The sequence below is a fragment of the Chamaea fasciata genome, unplaced genomic scaffold (assembly GCF_029207755.1).
Source record: "Chamaea fasciata isolate MVZ Bird 193981 ecotype frontalis unplaced genomic scaffold, bChaFas1.0.hap1 SCAF_2, whole genome shotgun sequence".
In the NCBI taxonomy this organism is placed as follows: domain Eukaryota; kingdom Metazoa; phylum Chordata; class Aves; order Passeriformes; family Sylviidae; genus Chamaea; species Chamaea fasciata.
This window is the reverse complement of record NW_027094087.1, coordinates 9,903,354-9,923,932: the sequence shown is the minus strand read 5'-3', so window position 1 is coordinate 9,923,932 and position 20,579 is coordinate 9,903,354. Positions and strand designations below refer to the sequence as shown.

At 36.2% G+C, this 20,579-nt stretch overlaps 1 protein-coding gene across 4 annotated transcripts in view; it reads right to left on the bottom strand.

Moving 5' to 3' along the window:
• CADM2 (cell adhesion molecule 2) overlaps positions 1-20,579 on the bottom strand; it is a 580,300-nt gene that overhangs the window by 200,832 nt on the left and 358,889 nt on the right. For 2 of the 4 annotated variants that reach the window (XM_066208460.1, XM_066208479.1), the window contains exon 2: positions 1,949-1,975. The exons of the other annotated variants lie outside the window; for them this stretch is intronic. In XM_066208460.1, coding sequence (XP_066064557.1) covers positions 1,949-1,975 — 27 coding nt within the window. The remainder of the gene's footprint in view (positions 1-1,948; positions 1,976-20,579) is intronic. 4 annotated transcript variants of the gene reach the window in all.

Sequence of the window (20,579 nt, the reverse complement as noted above, 5' to 3'; positions counted from 1 at the left end):
CATACATAAGAGCAAAGACATAAAGGACTGCTGGATTTCATATTATAAGTGTCAAAAGAGAAACTCCTCCTGAGAATTCTCTCCGTTGTGAATTGATATTTCCAATGCAATATTAGAGACCTGTTTGCCAGTTAAGCAAGGAAAGGAGGAACAGATCTTTCTTTACTGCTTAGACAGAGTAATGAGAAAAGCAGTAAGGCATCATCTACTTCATGTCTTCCACCATGGGAGATTATAAAATAGGTCCTATGCTTTTGGGAAAAGGCAGAACTATTGTAGGACTGAAGTCCTTGTGGATACTGGGTGCTTTCATCACAGGCCTGTTCAGCTCCAAAGGAAAAGCTGAGGACTTCTTGAAGGCACTGTGCAGCTGAGCAAGAGATCACCAAAGATAATGCAGATCACAGAGGCTGTCAAACCTCGTTCAGATACGGAGTTTCAGCTGTGCAGTCAATATGCATGTGCACTCCTGAAATAAGGGTGTGCTAATGCCCCCAGCTGAGTGGTACCCACGAGTAATTCTGACTCATCTTACAATTCCTGTGCCTCCAGGGCAGTTTCTGTTTGAATGGCAATATATGGGAATATCAGCTAATCACTGAATACTGATGAGATTGTGTTCATTTATGCTGAAAAGTCGCCACTGTGGATGTTGTTTCGGTTTGGGCTTTTTCTTTTTTGTTAATTGTGAAGGTCTCAAAGTCTTGACCGCTGTTACACAGCATCACAGATGAACACATAACAGTACAGAAAGGAGTACAGCAAATTTCAAAGCATGCATAGGCAAATAAATCAATTTGACTTTGTTCACTCCCGTCATTCATGTCACCCAATGCATGCAAAGTTTCTGAGTAAAATATCTTAGAAAAAGCCATGCAAGGGTAAAAAAAAAGAAAAAAATACAAACCTGCGGTGTATTTTAATTATTGGTTTAATTATTCTAATACATAAACACCCTCAACTGGTTGTGTTTTCTTTGATTATTATTATTGGTCTACAGCCTTAAGCTAAGCAATGTATGGAATTGAACTTTGCAAACTTTGTGAGTCTTAACTTCCAAAATACATGCAAACTAGCATGGATTTTTGCCTTAAAATCTGATGTTTAATTATCAGACAACTCAAATTCATCCACCAGAAATAATATAAAAATCATAGCAAAATACATATTTTCACGATTTTCTATGAAAATATATGTTCATACACATAAATGCATGTGCATCTGTATATACAAACATGTATGCATCGATTTATGTGTATCTGTAAGTCAAAATACACCCCTCAGGTTACATTTGCTACATCACTGCTTCGTTGAAATTCAGGAAATGGTTTGCAGCACTGCTGACCTTACATGATTAGTTCTGAAAGGTTTACTTCTTTGTCACACTGATTTGTGGCAATCACCTTGCTGCTCTGAAGCCATAAATCTCTGCAGATACCATAGCACGCTTTTCTAAATATTGGTATGCTATCAGGAACAGTGATGATCATTTATACTGGTGTGAAAAGACAGGGGATGCTTAGGAGACACTTAGGAGTTCATTGTTCTCTGTTCAGATACTTATGACTATGACTAGAGATAAAAAAATATAAATTACATTTACATATTTATGAGCATTTTTATGCAATATCTTCATTTTGATTAAAATGCCATCAATATCCCTACATTACTATAATGCAAGTCAGAAATCTAACTACAAAGCAGTTAGTTTTATCTTTTTCCTAAAAAACCTCCCAAATTAAAGCAATTAACAAAATACAGCATGAGCAGCGCTGATTGATAAACAATGCACTTAGGTGCAATTAGAAAATCGTAAAGAACTAATCTATCACACCATAGGACCTAAAGATATTTTCCTTTGTTTGGAGAAGCAGAAACAACCTTGGGAGAAAACGCGTGGGCTGCAGAACCATGCAATGCAAATTGAAGGGTGCAGGCAGAAACTCACCTCTAGCTTTGCTCTTTGTAGCAGCCACTGGAAGCAAGGAAAAGATTGCACAAGAAGAAGAGAACAAAGATAGATTAGACAGAAGTTTGAGCAAGCAAGAACACAGAGAAACTTCATCACTATCGATTCAAACACCGTTTCTAAGATTATTTGACCTATTTATTAGAGACACTGCTGTGCTGTGAGAGAGTTCAGATCTATGGTTCTGTCAGAAAGCCTGTGTTGAGAAGCTGGAAAAATACATCAGAACACACACTCAAATAGGCATGGTGAGGAGTGCAGAAAAATCACGGCTCATCAGTCATAAGTAGGTGAGAACACGTGCACACACATTAGTGAATTCTAAAACTTAAAGCACAATTTGCCTTGCCAAAACTACGTTCTGAAGAACCTAAATCTTATGTCGTCCCCTTGCTCCTATTTCTTGAAACATCACTCTTCCGTGAAGCTGGTACAAATAAGCGCCAGTTAATCTGCAGATACGCCAATGATTTATAATCTGCTATGTGATCACTATTTTTCTTCATTGAAGCCTATATCTTCAGATTGTTCTTGCACTCTAATGGAGCATGCAGACCAAAAGGAACAAATATTTCAACTAACAGTGACCAATGCTCAAACTCAGAGAAACAGGGAGAGACACTACAGCCTTCCTTGAGTATCCTGAAGAGTTTATGCTGGTAGTTTTTCATGCCCAACAGGGTAACAAAAAACAAGACTGCAGTTTAAAATGTTTCACTAACAACCACTCTATCACCAGAATAAACAGAATCATTGTTTTCTAAGGATCAAGGATAATGGTGTTGAAATAAAATATTACTCAGAACCCAATTAGAATGGAATCACTCTGTTAATGGAATTAATTAAATTACTCAAAAAGATGCTATCCACACCTCTCTAAATTTACAAGTACACTCTGAGAAGGCGTTCATTCAAGAGCATCTCCATAAAAAAAACCAAAACAAACAACAAAACATGTAATTCATCTTCTGCTGGCCCTTTTTGTAGGGCAGAACTACATCAACAATTCAAAGGAAGCTATGCTTGAGACCAAAAGACATGAAAGTAAAGGAGAAAGACCAAACCCTTTTCTGGTGTCTTTGCTTCTCTTGTTCATATCTAGAAGGTTTGGTTGGTTGGCTGTGGGTTTGTTTGGGTTTTTTTTTGTGTGCGTGTGTTTTTTGTTGTTTTGTTTTGTTTGTTTTTGTTTTGTTTTGTTTTCTGGTCTGGTGTCCCACCACTCAGTCTTTACTAAAACAAGCAAGGAGTGCATAGCAGTGAAAACCAAGTTGCCATAAATGAAGAAATCACTGAAAATCTGAAATTTTAAACTTTATGAATGCATTAAAATATGAGTTCCCTAGCTGCTGCTTTTTTTCCCTTTTTTTTTTTTTTAAATTTCATCACTGATCCCTCCTTTACTTCTAGGTTCACCATTGCGACTTGCCAACATTCTTCTTGCAGTGAACAGAACACAAAAATTCTGCTTTGGGAGGGGCACGACGAGTGCAGATGCTTCTGCAGAACTCTTTCCACAGGGCTGTTTAACAAGATGTGTTCACCTGCAAACTGCCCGTAAATCTCACACACGCTAAAAACTGCTTGTGTAGTAAACAAAATTAATGATGCCATTCTAATTTTATAAGAAGCCAACAGCTTCTCCTTTGTGCAGATCTAAGTTGATAACGAATGCACTGAGTTCATCAGCCTACTCATTTTCTTACGCTTCCCCTTCTTTTCCAGTCCCGAGAATTACATCTACATGAATGTATTATCACTTGTAGCCAGAATAATCACATAACCTTAACAAAGGTCTGGAGAAAACACTATCTCCCTGTCCCCACCAGAAATTTAAAAGCAAAAGGAGACTTTGTACTTAATGAAACAGAATAAGAAGATACATGCATGCATATATATATATATATATATATATATAAAATACATATATTAAAAACATATGTACATAAACTCTTCAGAATATATACAAACACAGTTATATGCATATGTAAGGGATATAATTTGTGTATGGGCACATATACGCATGTATATCAAAAGAACCCACACATTCCATGGTGAGACAGCTTTATTTTGAAGCATGTGCACTAGACAGAGAATTATTACCTATCAGTAAATAAAGAAAAGATATAAATGAAGCTGTACATTATAATTGGAAGTAGGACAGGTTACTAGGCTTGTTGGGCTAATTAGAACTCTCTGCAAAGCCACTAAATAGAGGACTAGATGACAGTAACCTTCTTAAAAATGTCATGCTCAATACTTGTAGGTTTTCCCATTGACAGCATGGACCAATTACAAGTCAATTCATAAAGTTCAAACTGCACAACAGCCAAATTAGCTGAAAATAGACTTTCAAAATATAATTCTGCCTGCAGAAGGCAACTAGCTGCAACTGTTTCCATCTTTCTGATACTTAGCATGAGGGAAAATTGTCTTTCATTGCTACCATTGGGGTAAGTTTCTCTTTTTTTCAAAGCTGAAAGAATTTTCCTGTCTTCCCTCTTTACTCTCCTTGTCACTCTGTAAAGAGAAGACAATTTTCAACCTATATCCATTATGTTTGAAAAGTTTCACCCACCTCTTATTATTACATGAAAAGCCATAGAAGACAAGCATAGACAAATGTTTTGAATGTGCATCATCAAGACTGAAATTCAGTAGAGGGAAGCTGAGACTTTAGTTGGAGCACCAGATATGGGAAAACCCACTTTTTTATGCCACTGCTGTCAGTGACAAAAGACTGTAGGTTTCAACAAACAACATTACAGTCAAAGAATCCACTTTTACTTTAAATCTTCAGCAAGTCAGTTGATTTATCCACATTTCACATAACACATTCTCTTTTTTCCCACCTAGACTTCCTTGCTTACTGAAAAAAGAAAGAAATTCTTCAAGGCAGTGAGTCTACCTCTACCTCAAAGAAGTATATGTATATACTACTATATCACGACACTGATTCGAAACTTTTGTAACACAAATAAAGTGGTTTAGGACTGGCCAGTAACAATTTTTGGGCACAATGTAACCTAAAATCTGGAATTTGCTGTATATGGCTGGCATACTTTCTTTGTCTAAAATAGGAAGCCAATCAGTAAATGGATCAAGAGGAATGACTTCTGGTATTTCCCTATGTTCAGGGATATCTGAAAAAAAAAAAAAAAAAGGACATTTATAAGGGCATTTTTCTTTTCCTGTCTTGTCTTTCTTAGGAAAAATATTCTGGACAGGGAGGCATACTACAGAAAAGTGTGAACAGTAACCTTTTTGGAACTTAGGGGAAATTTTTAAAGACAAGCGAAGAAAGAAAGACAAAGCAGGAAGAAAGACCATATTTTCAGAAGTCAGGTTGAAAGGCATGACAGAGCTACTAGATTTCTAGGTAAGGCCAAGAAATAAATCTCTTCTATTTCCTCTAGCAAGGTTAAACAGTATTGTATTTTCTGAAGGCTCTTGTGGTCACAGCATATGTAAAACAAAAGGGTTGGCCACCAGGGAAAGATCTGTGAGGGAGGGGATCACAGAACAAGCAAGAGCCCAAGGTCAATGATCTCAGGGGAGCCCCACTATGAGGGATCCAGTAAGGGGAGGAAAAACTGTGCCAGCTGCAGCTAAATGTCACAGAAATAATGTTTTTAGGGCATTTTTAAATCAGAAAAGCAATTTTGCCTACTGTAGCTGTGCCGCTGAAACAATCTTTTTAAAAATAATTGCCTGAATGTAAAAACCTAGATTCAAATTTCAAAAACCCTAATATACCCTTGCTCTCAAATATCAATAATATATTGTGCTTTATTTTCTGTGATACATCTTTCTGACTTCTTGCTTTTTGTATGCCTACAATTGTTAAATTACATTCCTTGATAAATGGTGGCTACAAGTTGTTCAATATTTTCTCCACATTCAGCCACCTCTACACTGTTCAATTTTGTAGACACTTTTAGACAGATTTGATATAGCTTTTATTTTATTCTTCTCTTATATGTGATTTATTATTCGATTTGGAGTTTTGTCTTTTGAGAAAACCACATCCATCCAATTACTTCAATAGCTCAATAAAAATCAAAAAAAAGGGAAAAAGCATTTCCCCCAGATATCCAGCTAGCCTAACCTTTTATTTCAAATAATAAGGGGAAAGAAAAAAAGAAAGTGGAAGGTTTGAGGTCAGTCTTGTTCTCATTTCACCTATTAGATGCACTAAGATTGCAGATAGAGGAACAAAAAATATTTAAATTTTATAATGACTAAATACTCTATTCAAGAAAAAAAACCAACGACAAAAAACACACACACACACACAAAAAAAACTCAACAAGATGAAACTCACATTCATAGACTACACTGCATTAATTTTCTCCCAAATACAATAACCGGCAGTTCCCAGCAATTCTGGATGTACTCTCATCTTCAATAAAAGATTAACACATCACCAGTCACATGGACGCATGTATTCATCTGTATTTTTACTCCAACTTTAAAATCTTTTATGATCATGGACTATGAAAAATGATCAGAGAAGCAGCATAAATAAACATCCCCCACCCCACAAAGTAGGAGGGAACAAACAACAACAACCACACAGCCCTGCTCCCCAACACATCTAACATAATTCAGATTTCCATTAAAAAAAAAAAAAAACAAACAAAAAACACCCACCTACTTATTTTTACACTGCCTACATTTAGAATTTTCTTTTTAATTTTAGGATGACGATGATTACAACTGCATTTTTTCCCTTTGGATAAACTGACAGATTATCACTGATCATTTAGGTCACCTAAATGCCAGTTCTGAATCTCTGACTGGAAAAGCTCCTCTGTGTGACAGAAGGCCTTAGCAGGATCATTTCCTCCAGAAAATAATGCAAACTATTAGGCTCTGACAGACTAGAGACCCATTCAAACAAAGATACTCCCATGTGCTGCATTGCAGAACTCTTCCCACCCGCCTTTAGAAATCCAGCATTTTCCAAAAGCCACTGAAGGGAGAAACAAACCACCACCATCACCTGAAATTCATGGTGGGAATTTGAGTCTCCTGAATTCAGGAAGACATTGCTGCTTAGAGTTGAGGAGTGGCCAACAGAAGACACAAAAACATGGGATCTTGAGAGCTCTTTCAGTTTTGGATGTAGTTTTAAAAAAAGGGATACATTGGCATAGATAAATTTGTTTGCTTCTGATGTTCTTATCTTTCCCTTGATTCCCTTTATTGCTATGTCTTTGCATTTTATAGTGTATATTATTTTTTATACATAAGTTCTGCACACTCTTCTCATGGAGATTCCTAAAATATCAGATAGTGGCCTCTGCAGATATAATCAGAATGCATATATTCCTAGATAAGCCTTCCTCTCTTTATGTATATAACCATTAAAAATCTGTGCAGTCATGCATACGTAACTAAATGGAATTCAAACACGCAACCTTCTTTTATTCTATAAATTCTGTGTTCTAGCTCTACATCATTGTATCTACAACACAAGTTCCCAAAATGACATCAGGTAATTTCCCTCAGAAACATAAAATAGTCTTGAAGATACAACTGAAAAAGGGACAAAAATGCCAGCTGGAAGGATTGTGAGGATTTCAGCCACTGCATCCTGTGGGTTTGAAGCATCATGAGTTATCTTTGGACCCCTCCTAACAGATTGCCTAAGATATTGCTAAAACCTTTGGTGATGGGGACTTCAAAAGCTCTCCAGATCACCTCTTTCTGTGCACAGTTGTCCCTCTCAACAGTAAATTGTTTTGCTGATATATAACTTAATTATTACAGGTAGGAGACTGGTGCAATTCCTTCACCCTTCTCATACCTCCCAGGAGTTCAAATTACAGAATGCAGAATTCTTTAATGTAAGTCTTTGCAAACCTGAAGATTTATTATTCCTCTTGTATGCTTAAAAATAATCTAACTTTCTCAGTACAAGTTTTACAACTTTCACTTTATCGCCTTCTCAGTTTTTAAACTATGACTAGATTATCACATGCAACAACATTTATTATGCAATACTAATCACAAAATTTTGAAAAGCACGCAGCTCCATTTTCTTTCTGAAAAGTAGGGTATAAATATAGTAATTTTGTTCTCAATACTCATTATGACTGGCACAATGGAGATCAGCAGAAGCATCTTATAATCTAAACATCACTAGAGTTCGGGATTCCAGCTGTAGCTGATTCACATTAGCAGCTGGAAACACATAACACAATATATTACAGGAGAGTGGAAACAGAAGATGAATATAATCATGCTCTAAAGGGTTCTCTTGAAAATATTGAGATAAGACTATCTGCCCATCCCAAAATGCCAACTTTATACATGTTTTAATACAGCTGGGCATGTAACTTCTACAAGCGATGCAAGTTGCAACTAAGCAATTTTATCATAAGCTGGGTTTCAGAGAAATTTCACTTGAAAATCAATAATTTAGTTCATGAAGAAGAATAAATATAATTTTTATATTTCATTTTACTAAGGTAACAGAATGTTTTAAGAAGTATGTATAAAGACAACTCTGGAGTAGTAGGATTAAGCTCTGCGACAGGCTGTAAGCAAGGTGTCAGGCAGTCCTCAGTTCTGCTCTCAGATCTCTTTCACAGTTATTTCAAAACTTAAAACAAATATTTGAAAAGCTTTGATATTCATTCATCCCCTCAGAAAAGCGAACAAAATTGTTAGTCATACAGAATGTGCATACACACAAACTTGCCCCAGCTCCTCGGTTTTAGTCAGGTCTCCAGAATAAAGAGAAAGGAAAAGATTCTCCTTGGAAACACTTAGCAAAGTACTTAATTGTTTGTCGTCTGGTAACTGTGACTGTGCAAAAGCAGCTGTAAGCAGTGAGCTTTTGTTTCTTTTCACATCTGCAGATCAATACATGCAAACCACCTCAAACAATGCCTTGTCCATTTTACTCAATCCAGGAGCAACCTGTGACATTCATATCTCACACAGCTTCGGTTTTTGATAAGGTATATGCTATCCTACATTATTACAAATAGAAATTTCCTGGGTCTACTAGGCTCATTTACATTCCTTTCTGGTCACGGTCCACAGGTCTGATAACCCACAAAAGTTTAAGGGTTCTTGTACTTGAAAATAAGCGCCTATGCCACCTGCATGAAATGAAAAAAGCAAAAACCCCCAAAAATAACAACCACACACGAAAAAAAAAAAAACACAAAAAACAAGAAACCCCAAACAACAACAACAAAAACAAACCCAAAACCAAACAAAAAACAAACATCAAAAAAACCCCAAACCAACCCCAAATCTGTATCATCTAGAGCAAGGAGCAATGCAGGCAGACTAACAGCTGGGGTTCTCCTTATATTACCTCTGCTTAGAACTGAATCACCTACTGGAAGCTCCAAGATGGTTATCAAAAGGCAGCTGATGTTTTTTGCATGGTACCTTTCCCTATTTATTTATTTTAAATTATACCCCTTGGTATCTCTGTAACACCATTTTGATCTGCTCTGAGCATTAAACACATTTCTATTCCTTCTTGAATTATGCTTCCACTGTACTGAAATTGTTTGTAGGCAAGAATCATTTAAGAACTACTCTGTGTTTACAGTAGATGTACACATTGGCCATAGCTCAAAACCAGTCCAGATACATTTCATGAACAGCTCAGTTTTGCCAGAGAGTCATCAAAATAAGGACTTATTAGAGAAGATTTTTAGCAGGGTGTGTGTCCAGCACAAGCAGCTGGCAAGCAGAGACATCAATAATGGTCCATGGACCACTGTAGATGCAGCACCAAACAAGAGCTGCTGAGTGACTGCTGGAAACAAATGAAGGGAGAAAAATAACACTCTGCAGGTTCTGCTGCTTTGGTGGAATGAAAAAGAAAATATCAAAGGATCTTGGCTTGTACGTAGCACAGAATCTTTAAAAACTGAGTCTAGGACAGGTGGCGACTCAAAACACCAAGCTAAGTTGAAAATTATAGATGACCAAAAAAAAAAACCACCAAAAAACACAGTTCTTCAAAGCCAACAAGAAAAATTAAAAAACAGGGAGGTAAAAAAGAAACATGTACAGTCAATTGAAAATTAAAAGTGATAACGTGAAAAGATGATAAGATGGAACACTTTTGAGAAACTTTTGAATAATATCAGAAAAAAATACCACTTTAGGCAATTAAAGACTAAGTATTGTCAGAGTGATTATTTACAGGTAACTATGTGATTCTTCAGGTAATCCTCTTAATTAAGATTTAGGAACTAAACTATCCTCACTACTCCTACAATGATGAATGTGTTATGGTAAAGAGATGCTTTGTGAACTCTGTACATTTCTGAACTGCACAGCAGCTGCATGTTGAGTCTTCACAGTACTGTGACTCCAAATTGTGAGTTTTATAATGCCCTGGAAGGACATATGCCAGGCAAATTATTACTCAAGGTATTCCTCAGTAATGCAGTCTGAAATCCCACTGAAAAAACAAACAAACCAATCCCAAAAATGGATACACACACCTCCCCCCATATCCCTCACTCCCCCAGACACCAAACTAGCCTGTAGGGCAAAAAACCCACTACTGGGTATTTCTAACTCATTTGTCGACATCTCTGCCAACATGTATCCTCTGGACAACATCATTACACAATTACACTGAGCTAGACAAGCACAGATGCCCTTTGGAGCAGGGTAGTGTTTATATACAGTGTTTAGCTTTGATCATCACTGGAAAGGGAGGAAAGATTTTGGAAGGCCACCTGTCTGTAGCACAAACATTGCACAACAAAAGGTACCGATCGAAAGAACGCAAAAAAGAGGGCGGTGTTGCTATTTTTGCCTGGCTGTCAGGGCACAGCCCAAAGACATCTGTAGTTCAGGGAATGAGTACAGAGGAAACTCTGGATGTTAACAAGTGCCCTGCAAGAGCCAACCAGGTCCTTAACAACTAAGTGCATAGCTCACCAAATACTACAGGCATGTTCTTGCCTTGCACACCTCTTGGAGCCCACCAAAACAGACAGGAACAACAGAACACCCCCACTGTCATCCCAGGAAACTGAAGAAGTCTTTCAGGGCCATTCCGGATCATTTCAGACACACAACCCTTCCCAATTTAGCACAATCCTTGCACAGTTTAAAAGAAGTTTGCACACGCAGTCAGCCACAGCATAAATAGAAACTGGCAACACAACTATGACTACTCCTCCTTAAAAACCTCATACGCCTTCTTTTCAAAGAGATTTATGAATAATGGGAACTAAATAATTCATGGCACTGCAGATGCCAGTCCAAATAGCCTTTTCCTTTTTAAGGTTTCGGTTTGTAGATGTGTGATCAAAAGCCTTCATCAGTCATGATAGTGGCATTTGTACTCAGTCCAAACAAACCGTATTTGCATCTGAATGTTTCTCATTGAAATGAGAGACGTAATATGCAAGCCAAGTCCCAACTAAAAGGCATTTTATGCTATTTAAATTCAGTCAAATTAAAGGCTGAATGCAACCTAAAAGGTCTACTCTCAGAACAGTAATTTGACACATCATAAATAAGAGGCATGTTTTTGTTAAGCAGGCCTCAGCACTTGACTGAAAATTTTACACAGCATCATAACAGTGCTGCCTCTTGAGGGATAATAGAGGGAAAGTCCAACATGAAAAGGAAGGAAGTAAACAGAAAACCCACTGGCAAGTAGTGGAAAGGTTTAACCTACTCATACACAGCTATGTGAAATCACAGAACCACATAGGTTGGAAAAGACCTCAGAGATCATTGAGCCCAACCTTCAAAATCAAGTAGATAAAACCAGTTCCTCTGTGAAGACAACACCAACATGAAAGATCTTGCCACTGTGCTTTTAAGCAAACAGCGACACCTTGGACAGCAAATTTTCACCCTGTTTTATTAATCCTATTGATTAGTAAAGTGAGGATCACTGTTTTCCAGGTCTATTACTCAGGTTTGCTACTACACTAAAAAATACCACAAGAGTCCCTCAAAAGAATAAAAAAAGAGGAAGAAACCCCTAAAAACCCAGTCCTCAAAGATCCCAATTAGCAAATGGAGAAGAATTTTACGTCAGCAAGGGAAAAGGCTGTAGGATCAGATTAAAATTCTTGCTCTTGCCAAGGGGAAATATATACAACTCTCATAAATTGAGGTCAATACTAATTTTAAAAAGACTATTAAGAGCCTAGAATGTCCTGAAATGAACCTTAGGGGGGATAAACAAGATAATTCTTTTAAATTGTCATGGGGGTTTACTGTTAATCCTTTACATTTTTCTCTTTTTTTTTTTCCCTAAATTTTTGTGATACTTTTCCTATTGTATTTAACAATGACATGATCTGATGAAAGAAAGAAGCAAAATATTATGTATGACCTTACACTGAAACATGTCACAGGTCAGTATTTTTATTTGAAGTCCACTTCGTTTGGAGTTTTTTTCTGTTTAGTTGGCTTTACTGATTTTTTTTTTTTAAGTAAGAAAAATATATCATTTTTACTTGCAGATATAAGAAGCACATGAATCAGTTATCCAAAATATATTCTACTGATGTCTTAATTTTAAAGTCCTTAGATTTAATTTAGTAATTAGTATATGCACCATACATGAGACACTCTAAAAAGAGCCCAGTGATTAATTAATACACAATTTATTTAAATACCTAAGTAATGCATGATTTTAAGGTAACACTAATTTGGAAAGGAAGAGTTTATGTGAACAAAAGGTAATAAAAAGAAGAGGAATGTACTCTAGGAATGAGACTATTCCACAGGTCCTCTAAAGACTTCTCAGGAAAACAACAGGGAATGGCTTGTGGCAGACTAGCACAACACAGCACCAACTCTGTGAATGCTAATGAGTAAAGCCAAGGAAAACTGCTGGAGCATCAGATATTGGAAGATGACAGTGATGGGGGCAGATGTAGAAAAATGATTATCAACTTCAGACCCCCTAGAGCAGCATGAATGAAATCACATCCTTGTGTTCTGGGAAATAAAACAGGCAACTTGGATAGAAATAAAGACAGCCTTTAATTATCTAAAAGTAAATTGGGAGCAGCCCATGATAATTCAGAAGTGGCGTTATTATAGAACACAATGCAAAGTTAATTCAGAAATCAGTTTGTTCAAAAGCATCAACAGCTGGGTTTAATAATAGACACAATGAATCAGAAATGAAGAAAAGCTCGTGACAGAAGATTATTGAGCAATTTCAATTATATTATTAGATTTACACTAAACAGCGGCTAAGAACCTGTATCTTAGAATTATTTAAATAAAGGAAAACAATACTTTGGATTGATGAGCTCCAAGAGTGTCAAGAAATGAACTTTTGCAATACTATTTTGTCCAGTTCTGCTTCAGAGATGTTTTGTTATGCTTTTGTCATAATAAAAGCTAACTATCCCATTCCTCCATCACTTTTAAAATAAAACAAATACTCTCTTATCACAAGACCAATATATCATTTGAATGAAAAAGTGTTTTAGCACCAGAAAAGCTGCTACCATCTGATATTTCTATCCATATTCTTTAAGATTTCCGTCAGCAAATTCTCTTATTGTTTTTACTATTTTATAATTTAAGTGTAGGATTGTAATTGGGAAAGCATGGAAAGAGCACAATCAGATTATCAAATGATTACAGCCAATACCACTGGCAAAGCAGAAATAGTGGCTGACTGCAAGTTTAGTCAGAATGACTGAATGATTTATTAAGTGTTATAAAACTGAACTTTGTGAATTTACATATAAAAAGTAAAACAGGCAAAGCAAATACTGTACTGCCATAACTTGTTCTGCATACACCACAAAATTAACAGTTTAAAGGTTTTTTTACTAATTTTGTTTGCTTTTTAAAGGAGGAGAATAAGACTGTGTTGTTCAGGCAAACCCCAGCCTTACAACTTTCTAGTTAACCAGAAATCTTTACAGCTAAAAATAAACTTTTAGAAATATTTTTTTGTCTATTAGGTTTAGTTTTTGATGATCACCTTAGTACAACTGGTAAGGGATGTTCTGAAAACAGGCAAATAAGGTGAACACCAAACACTGGTGTTCTAAATATGTGCATCAGGTCTGCCTACGAAGAGACTGAAAAAACCTAAATACTTAAATCAAGCTTGATGATATTGTTCTGAAGTCAAGGAATGGATCAAGACAGACACAGCAACCTGACACCCTGAAAGAGAAATATTTCTAATTTCTCCTCTCATATCACTACAAAGACCACAAAAATACTTGGTTGAACTGTCAGATGGCACATTAACAGTAAAATGCATTCTCATGTATTTTACTACTGATTCCCAGTAAAGAAAAAAAGTAGCTCTAGGAAAGAAAGAATAACATGGAAAAGATGATGCTTCTTAGTACGATTTCTGAAACCTACACAAACACTAGCTGATTCCACCTTCTTTCTCTGCTTTAACCCACAACTGAAGTACACACAAAAAAGAGAGATTACCATGGTACTTTCTTTGCTTAACCATTATTTTGACAAGTTTCAGTTCACAACAATGCTTTCAAGAAGAAAACTAAAACAGCTCCTATAGTGAGCACATTGTCTACCAAGCAACACTGAGAACCAAGTACTCTAAGCTGAATATTGTTTAAAACTGCAACTTCAAATTAGATTCCTTCAAAGAAACAAAAAGAATGCTGAGAAAAAAGTGTCACTCAAGGTAAAATGCTGGTATCAGTTCTGTGAGAAGCTGTCAACCAGAAAGTAACACAAGTATAAATATTTGGGCTCTAAAACAACTTATGGCAAACATACAAGAGCTAAATCCGTATCAGACTCAGTTTTTTGTGGGTTTTTTGTTTTGTTTTGTTTTGTTTTTTTTTTGTTGTTGTTGTTGTTTATTCCGCATTTCCAATACTGTAACTAGGAACAGAAGTATCATTTGCACAGAGGTTACATTGCATGACCTTCCATACTTCATCATATGTCAAACAATTCCAGAGATATTTTCACTACCAAGTATTCCTCTATGTAAGCTGAAATATGGAACATATGGATAAAGTACATCTCAATGACAGTTGATCAGAAAATTTGTTGGAGACAATGAACAAATCTCCCTACAATGAATATATTAATATGTACATTTACATACATCTATTTGTTGAAAACTAACAATTTTAGTCATCATACATTTTCCTTCTACGATTCTAGCATTTTGTTTCCTTTAACTATGTCAGTTTTCAACTACTTTGTTTTGTCTTCTAAGCAAAAGAAAACAACCAGTCTTTCAATTGATTTTATATGGTTTTCAATCAGAACTGTAAACTGACATTCAAAGAGAAATGGTAAAAAGGAAAAAAAAATGACCTGTGCAGCATCAATGAACGAAGAAGTATTTTAACAAAAAGTATGCATGTAAGAAGCAAATTCAGGCTAAAAAAAGTCTAATACTCACTGAATATGACAGGGATATTTCTATTGACTTTAGTAAGCTATGAATCAAGCAATAATTATACCATTAGATTACTGAAAGAAAAATAACAGTGATTTAGGAAAAATAAATGGAAAAAAGGAAATAGCCCTAGAATAACTGGTATAATCTGATACCAACCTTGGCTAGGTGAAATTGCATTTTTCAGCATCCTGTAATGCTGCAATTATCAGTAGTCACATGCACATATTATTATATACTTAGCGGCCAAGATGGATGATTACTGCACATTATAGACTACTGATAAAATAAATTAACCAAGAAACATTATCAGGGGAGAATATTCACGACAAATAAACCCAATTTCTTCAAAGACTTGCTGCCCAGACAAAGTGGTGACTCACACAATAAGATCCAGGAATCAACAGACAACCAGCACTGTCACAGCAAACAGCCACCTCACAAAGCTGATAGAAGAAAAACATAATTAAATGGAATCTCTAAGAAACAGAGCAGACAGCTGAAAAGGGAACCTCCAGGAAGGCGATCAGTTGGCTGTCAATGCTATGATTATACTCCCCAAAAGTGTCACATGCCATTTCATACTTTCACCCAAAAACCCAGGAATGCATTGATTGAGAAGGGGAATGCAGTTTTATCAGGGAATTAAGTTTCTAAAAGCTGTGTAGTTCATTCAAGCGTAGAAAACTCCTTGTTATGCTGGATTTTGAGAAGGGTTAAAGCACCTGCTTTAGAGGAACACAGGGTCTTTTATACATATTTAGTTATTTGTAAGAAAGACAGATGAAAGTCCTCTTCAAGCTTAGTGCCACGCTGAGCGCACAGTCACCAAAATTCCATGAGAAGCTATATTAACAATAATCCCAGGTAATTTAAAAACATGAAACTCAAAGCACTGGAGAAGACATTAAAGATATAAAAGTATAATAGTAATAAGGAGCATTAAATACCAGAAGATAATCACCTTGACATCATACATTTTTTTAACATTAAGCCTCTTTACACTGGGACCATTTAGAATTAAGTGAGCATAAATCTGGGTGAATGTTCCTTTCCTCTGTCCAACCCCCAAGCACTTGCGACTCCCCCTCCCCTTTTATGCCAGCACATTTCAAACTACGTGGAGAATTTAATGAAGGAACTGATGTAGCTGAAATCCATTTCTTTGCATTTCTGTTGTGGCTTCAGTTCTCTTTTTGAATTTAATCAGCACCTAAATTCCTTCATTGTACTTAACTATAACTGTGACGTAATTCACTCTCACAAAAGCACATACCAACCACTCCCCACATCTTTAATTAGAAAATATTTTATAAAATGCATTACAGTTAATACCAGAAACACTAAATAGCTCTCAGATTTCATCTACACCTTGTCTCATAAATAGAAATTGATACTAACATAAGAAAAACAAACAAAAATACCATACAACTTGAAACTTTCAGCATCTGCAAACAGGAGATGTTTAAGATGATGTTATTTAACTCAGTGAATTTGCTGAATTTGATTGAAGGTTAACTTTCAAGTTTAAGCTTTAGAAGAACATACTTTTGACAGATCATAAAGATGATTTGGTATCAGCAATACATAAATATGGTTTCAGTAATACAGCAATTTAAGACAGATCACAAGATTCCTATAGTTTATAGACTTTTTGCATATTTGGACTGAACTGGACCACAAAGAAGGTGAGGGACTGGGGGGTATGGAAGGATGAAGCCCACCTACTGCATGCAATTGGTCAATTAATTTATCAACTGTGAAAAAAATGCAATAAAATAATGAAGGACATAGTTAAACTATCCAATTTCTTTTGAACTTCATTCCCTGAGTGTGAAAAATCTGCTTCTATGAAATCGTGCTTAACTTTCAACTGCAAAAAGGAGCCAATTTCCAAGGCGGCGTTTAACTAATTTATGAAGTTACTGCTGTGAAAGTTCATTGAGACAAATACTAAAGCTGTTTTTAAAAAGGGTTGGATAATTTTCTGATGATAAACAGTGGCAGCTTCTTAAGCAGAAGACAATGATTGCCAGAGTAATTAAATGTCACGCTTCAGGGTAGAAAATAGAATCCCTTTGCCCCAAGTCCAGCATGAACTATTACAAATATGATTTTCTTCAACCCATAAATGTAAACTCTTACATCAGCCAGGTTACTTGGCCACCTTTTAACCTGTTAGCCAAGAGAAATCCACGGCTTAACTCAGTATGGAAGTGGCTGTGTTTCCATTTTTAAAAATATATTTGGGCACTGGCAGTGTAACATTTATGCATTATTTCCTGCTGTAATATTTCTACATATTCCTCTGTGCTAAAACACTTAAATAAACTAAAACCTTAGAAAATGTGAATAAAAGCCATTTCTCCAGCAAAAAAAAAAAAAAAAAAAAAACAATAAAAAGGATGTAAAGTGGAAGGAAGGACACATATGCGTAAAGTCATAAAATTGTACAAAATTTGACTGTTCTTTCATTGTTCACATATTTAGCAGAAACACTAATGAGTCCAGACAACACATCTCATAATATTTCACAGTAAGTCTCTTACAAGGACAAGAAAAATCGACAAAGTTATTAGGATCTTGTACTTAGTTAAAAATAAGTGGAGAACTTCAGAGTTTCATTCAAAAAAAAAATAATGTCAAATCTCAATCATTTTTAGGCACCTATTTTCATGAATATACACACTAAAATTAAAATAGTAAAAGCAGTTTAACAATATTGCTTGAAACCACTAAGCCCTAGAAGTGTACATTCCCATAAGTGGCAAGCACCACTTCTAAAGGAAATGGTGAGTGAAACAGCACGAAGACAACAAAGTAGGTGAAGTCCACGCCATACTTCATGATGAGAAGTTTTCATACTTTGCAATGCAATAATTCTAAGGACAGCCTGCAAAGAACTGCAAGCCACTGGCAGCTGCCCCACACCTGAAATCCAGGTGGCTGCAGTACTGATTCTCCCCTCACCACTGCTGGTAACACATTGATCACTGAGGAGGCAAAGCCAAAAATCCCTGACCCCTGAGGTGCCACTGGGCTGTGTCAGTGAGGTTGCTCAGAACGGGCACTTAGCTGCTTTCTTCCCAATTACTGCACAGAGCAGCCAGGAGAGAGAGAGCTGCTCACTCAGGGAGCAAGGCCATGTGCTTCCTCAACCTCGGGCACTGTCTGCTCTCACAAACGAGTGACAGCAGCACCACTGACTACAAACAGTTTGCAGAACCCCCGTAACAAGGGCCTGAGTAAATGCATTTCAAGTTAGATTCAATATTCTCCCATGTCCCCAAGGCTTTCATAAGTTGCCATCTGCAGCCACATCAGCACAATGTGCCTGAGTTACTCTGCCTGCAGTTTCTGTGCTCTGTAAGTTATATCATCCACAGTTCATATAGCAAAATAAAAATAAAACCAAAACCCAAAACAAACAAAAAACCCCCCACAAACCCCCACCAAACAAAACCAAAAGAAAAGAAAAATCACAGAATTCACCTTCTTCCTTAGGAATTTTCAACTCAACTATAGAAACATGACAAAAATTAGAAAATTAAACCAAGAGCTTTTCTGAAACTATCCCTTCTATTTTTTTTTTACTCGAGAATTAAAAGCAATTATCTACAATAACAGCAAAAAAATCTGAAATTCCACCTCCCTCTTATTGTTGAAAGCAATAATGATAGGTTTAGTTCTAACAGATTAATAGTTATCCTATCAATTTGGGCTTCAGAGTGACCTTCAGAATTATTAACAGATCTATATAAAAGGCAGTTTTCAGCAGATACCCAGATTCAGAGCTTTGTTCACTCCAGTCACCAAACTGAAATTCAGGAGCTTGGTCAAAACCTTTTCTGTTATAGCTGCTAGTTATTTCATTTTATTCTAGGGATTATAAATTAATTTTACGTCACATGTAGAAGAAAAACATACATACACTTATTTTTAATTTTTAATTTCATATATCTCTGATAACAGCTGCATAACTGGAAATGTTTTGAGCAGGAATTAGACCGAATGACTCCTGAGGTGTATTCCAACTTGAACTGTTATGTGACTCTGATGAAGTTCCTGTTACAATGCAAAAGGAACTTCCTCTAATTTGTAGGTAGAGAAAAAAAATCTTTTATTAAATCAGTTTGTAGGCATGGAAAATTTACCATCAATGAAAAAAAAAAAATTTGCCATCAATGAAAAAAAAAAAAAAAGGAGTCAGGAAATAAAAGTGGATCAGCAAAGTGGGGCTAGCTCAGAATTTTCACTCCTGCTGTTCCTAAGGCTGTGAGGGCTGTAAAAAAATAATTAGTGTGCAGTCAGCAGAGTGTGGTAGTGGCTCATCAGAAAACACTGTCATCCATTAATCCTCACCAGGGTTTTATAACCCTTTTAAAATCTAAGCGTTGTTTCTCTCTTGCACTAAGTGTGAGTGCAGATGTGCCAGCTCCAAGGCTGGCACAGTAACACCCAGGGCAGAGAAGCTGCTCACTGGCTGGGAGCATTGGAACCATCACTGCTGAGTGTTTTTCTTCAATAAATTTTACACATGTGCTATCATGGAATCCTTGGGTGAGAGAGGAGCTGGGTACTGCAGGCAATCCTCACCTCAGAAAATGTCATTATCATGAGCTGCTCTTGCAGCAGGTGGAAAACTTTATCCATGAGGGCAGCTGAACACTGGGACAGGGTGCAAGAGGAACTCAAGAATCTCAGTTTCTTGGAGATGCCCATTTTACGTGCAATTAACTCATCTTCAAACTCTCCACTTCTCAACTTCACTTTGGGTATTTTATTAATAAATTACATAGTGAGTACATAGAAACACTAATAGGACTTTTGATCACAGTAGAAAAAGAATACTTTATCTCCCTATGCAATTACAGTTCTTCTAATATTTACTAATTGTCATGATTTGTGAGCACTTAGAGAGAAAAAAAAAAAGCCATGCCTGAATTATATTAGGATTTAGAGATATTATTCTTGATGGAATTAAGATTTGAATAGGCACAGAACCTCAAGTGGGGTTGTATATAAAAGGAATTTTCCCCCTCTGGTGGCAAATTCAGAATTTTCATAAGAAGCAGCCTTTTCTCTTGAATTATAAACAGGTTATTAGAGAGATGATACCCAGTTTCAGTAGATCAGAAAGAGATAAGAGCAGTATTTGCTCCATTAAATTGTAACTATGTTCTCCATGGTTAGAATTTTAAAATTGCTTATCCATTTTACACAAAATTG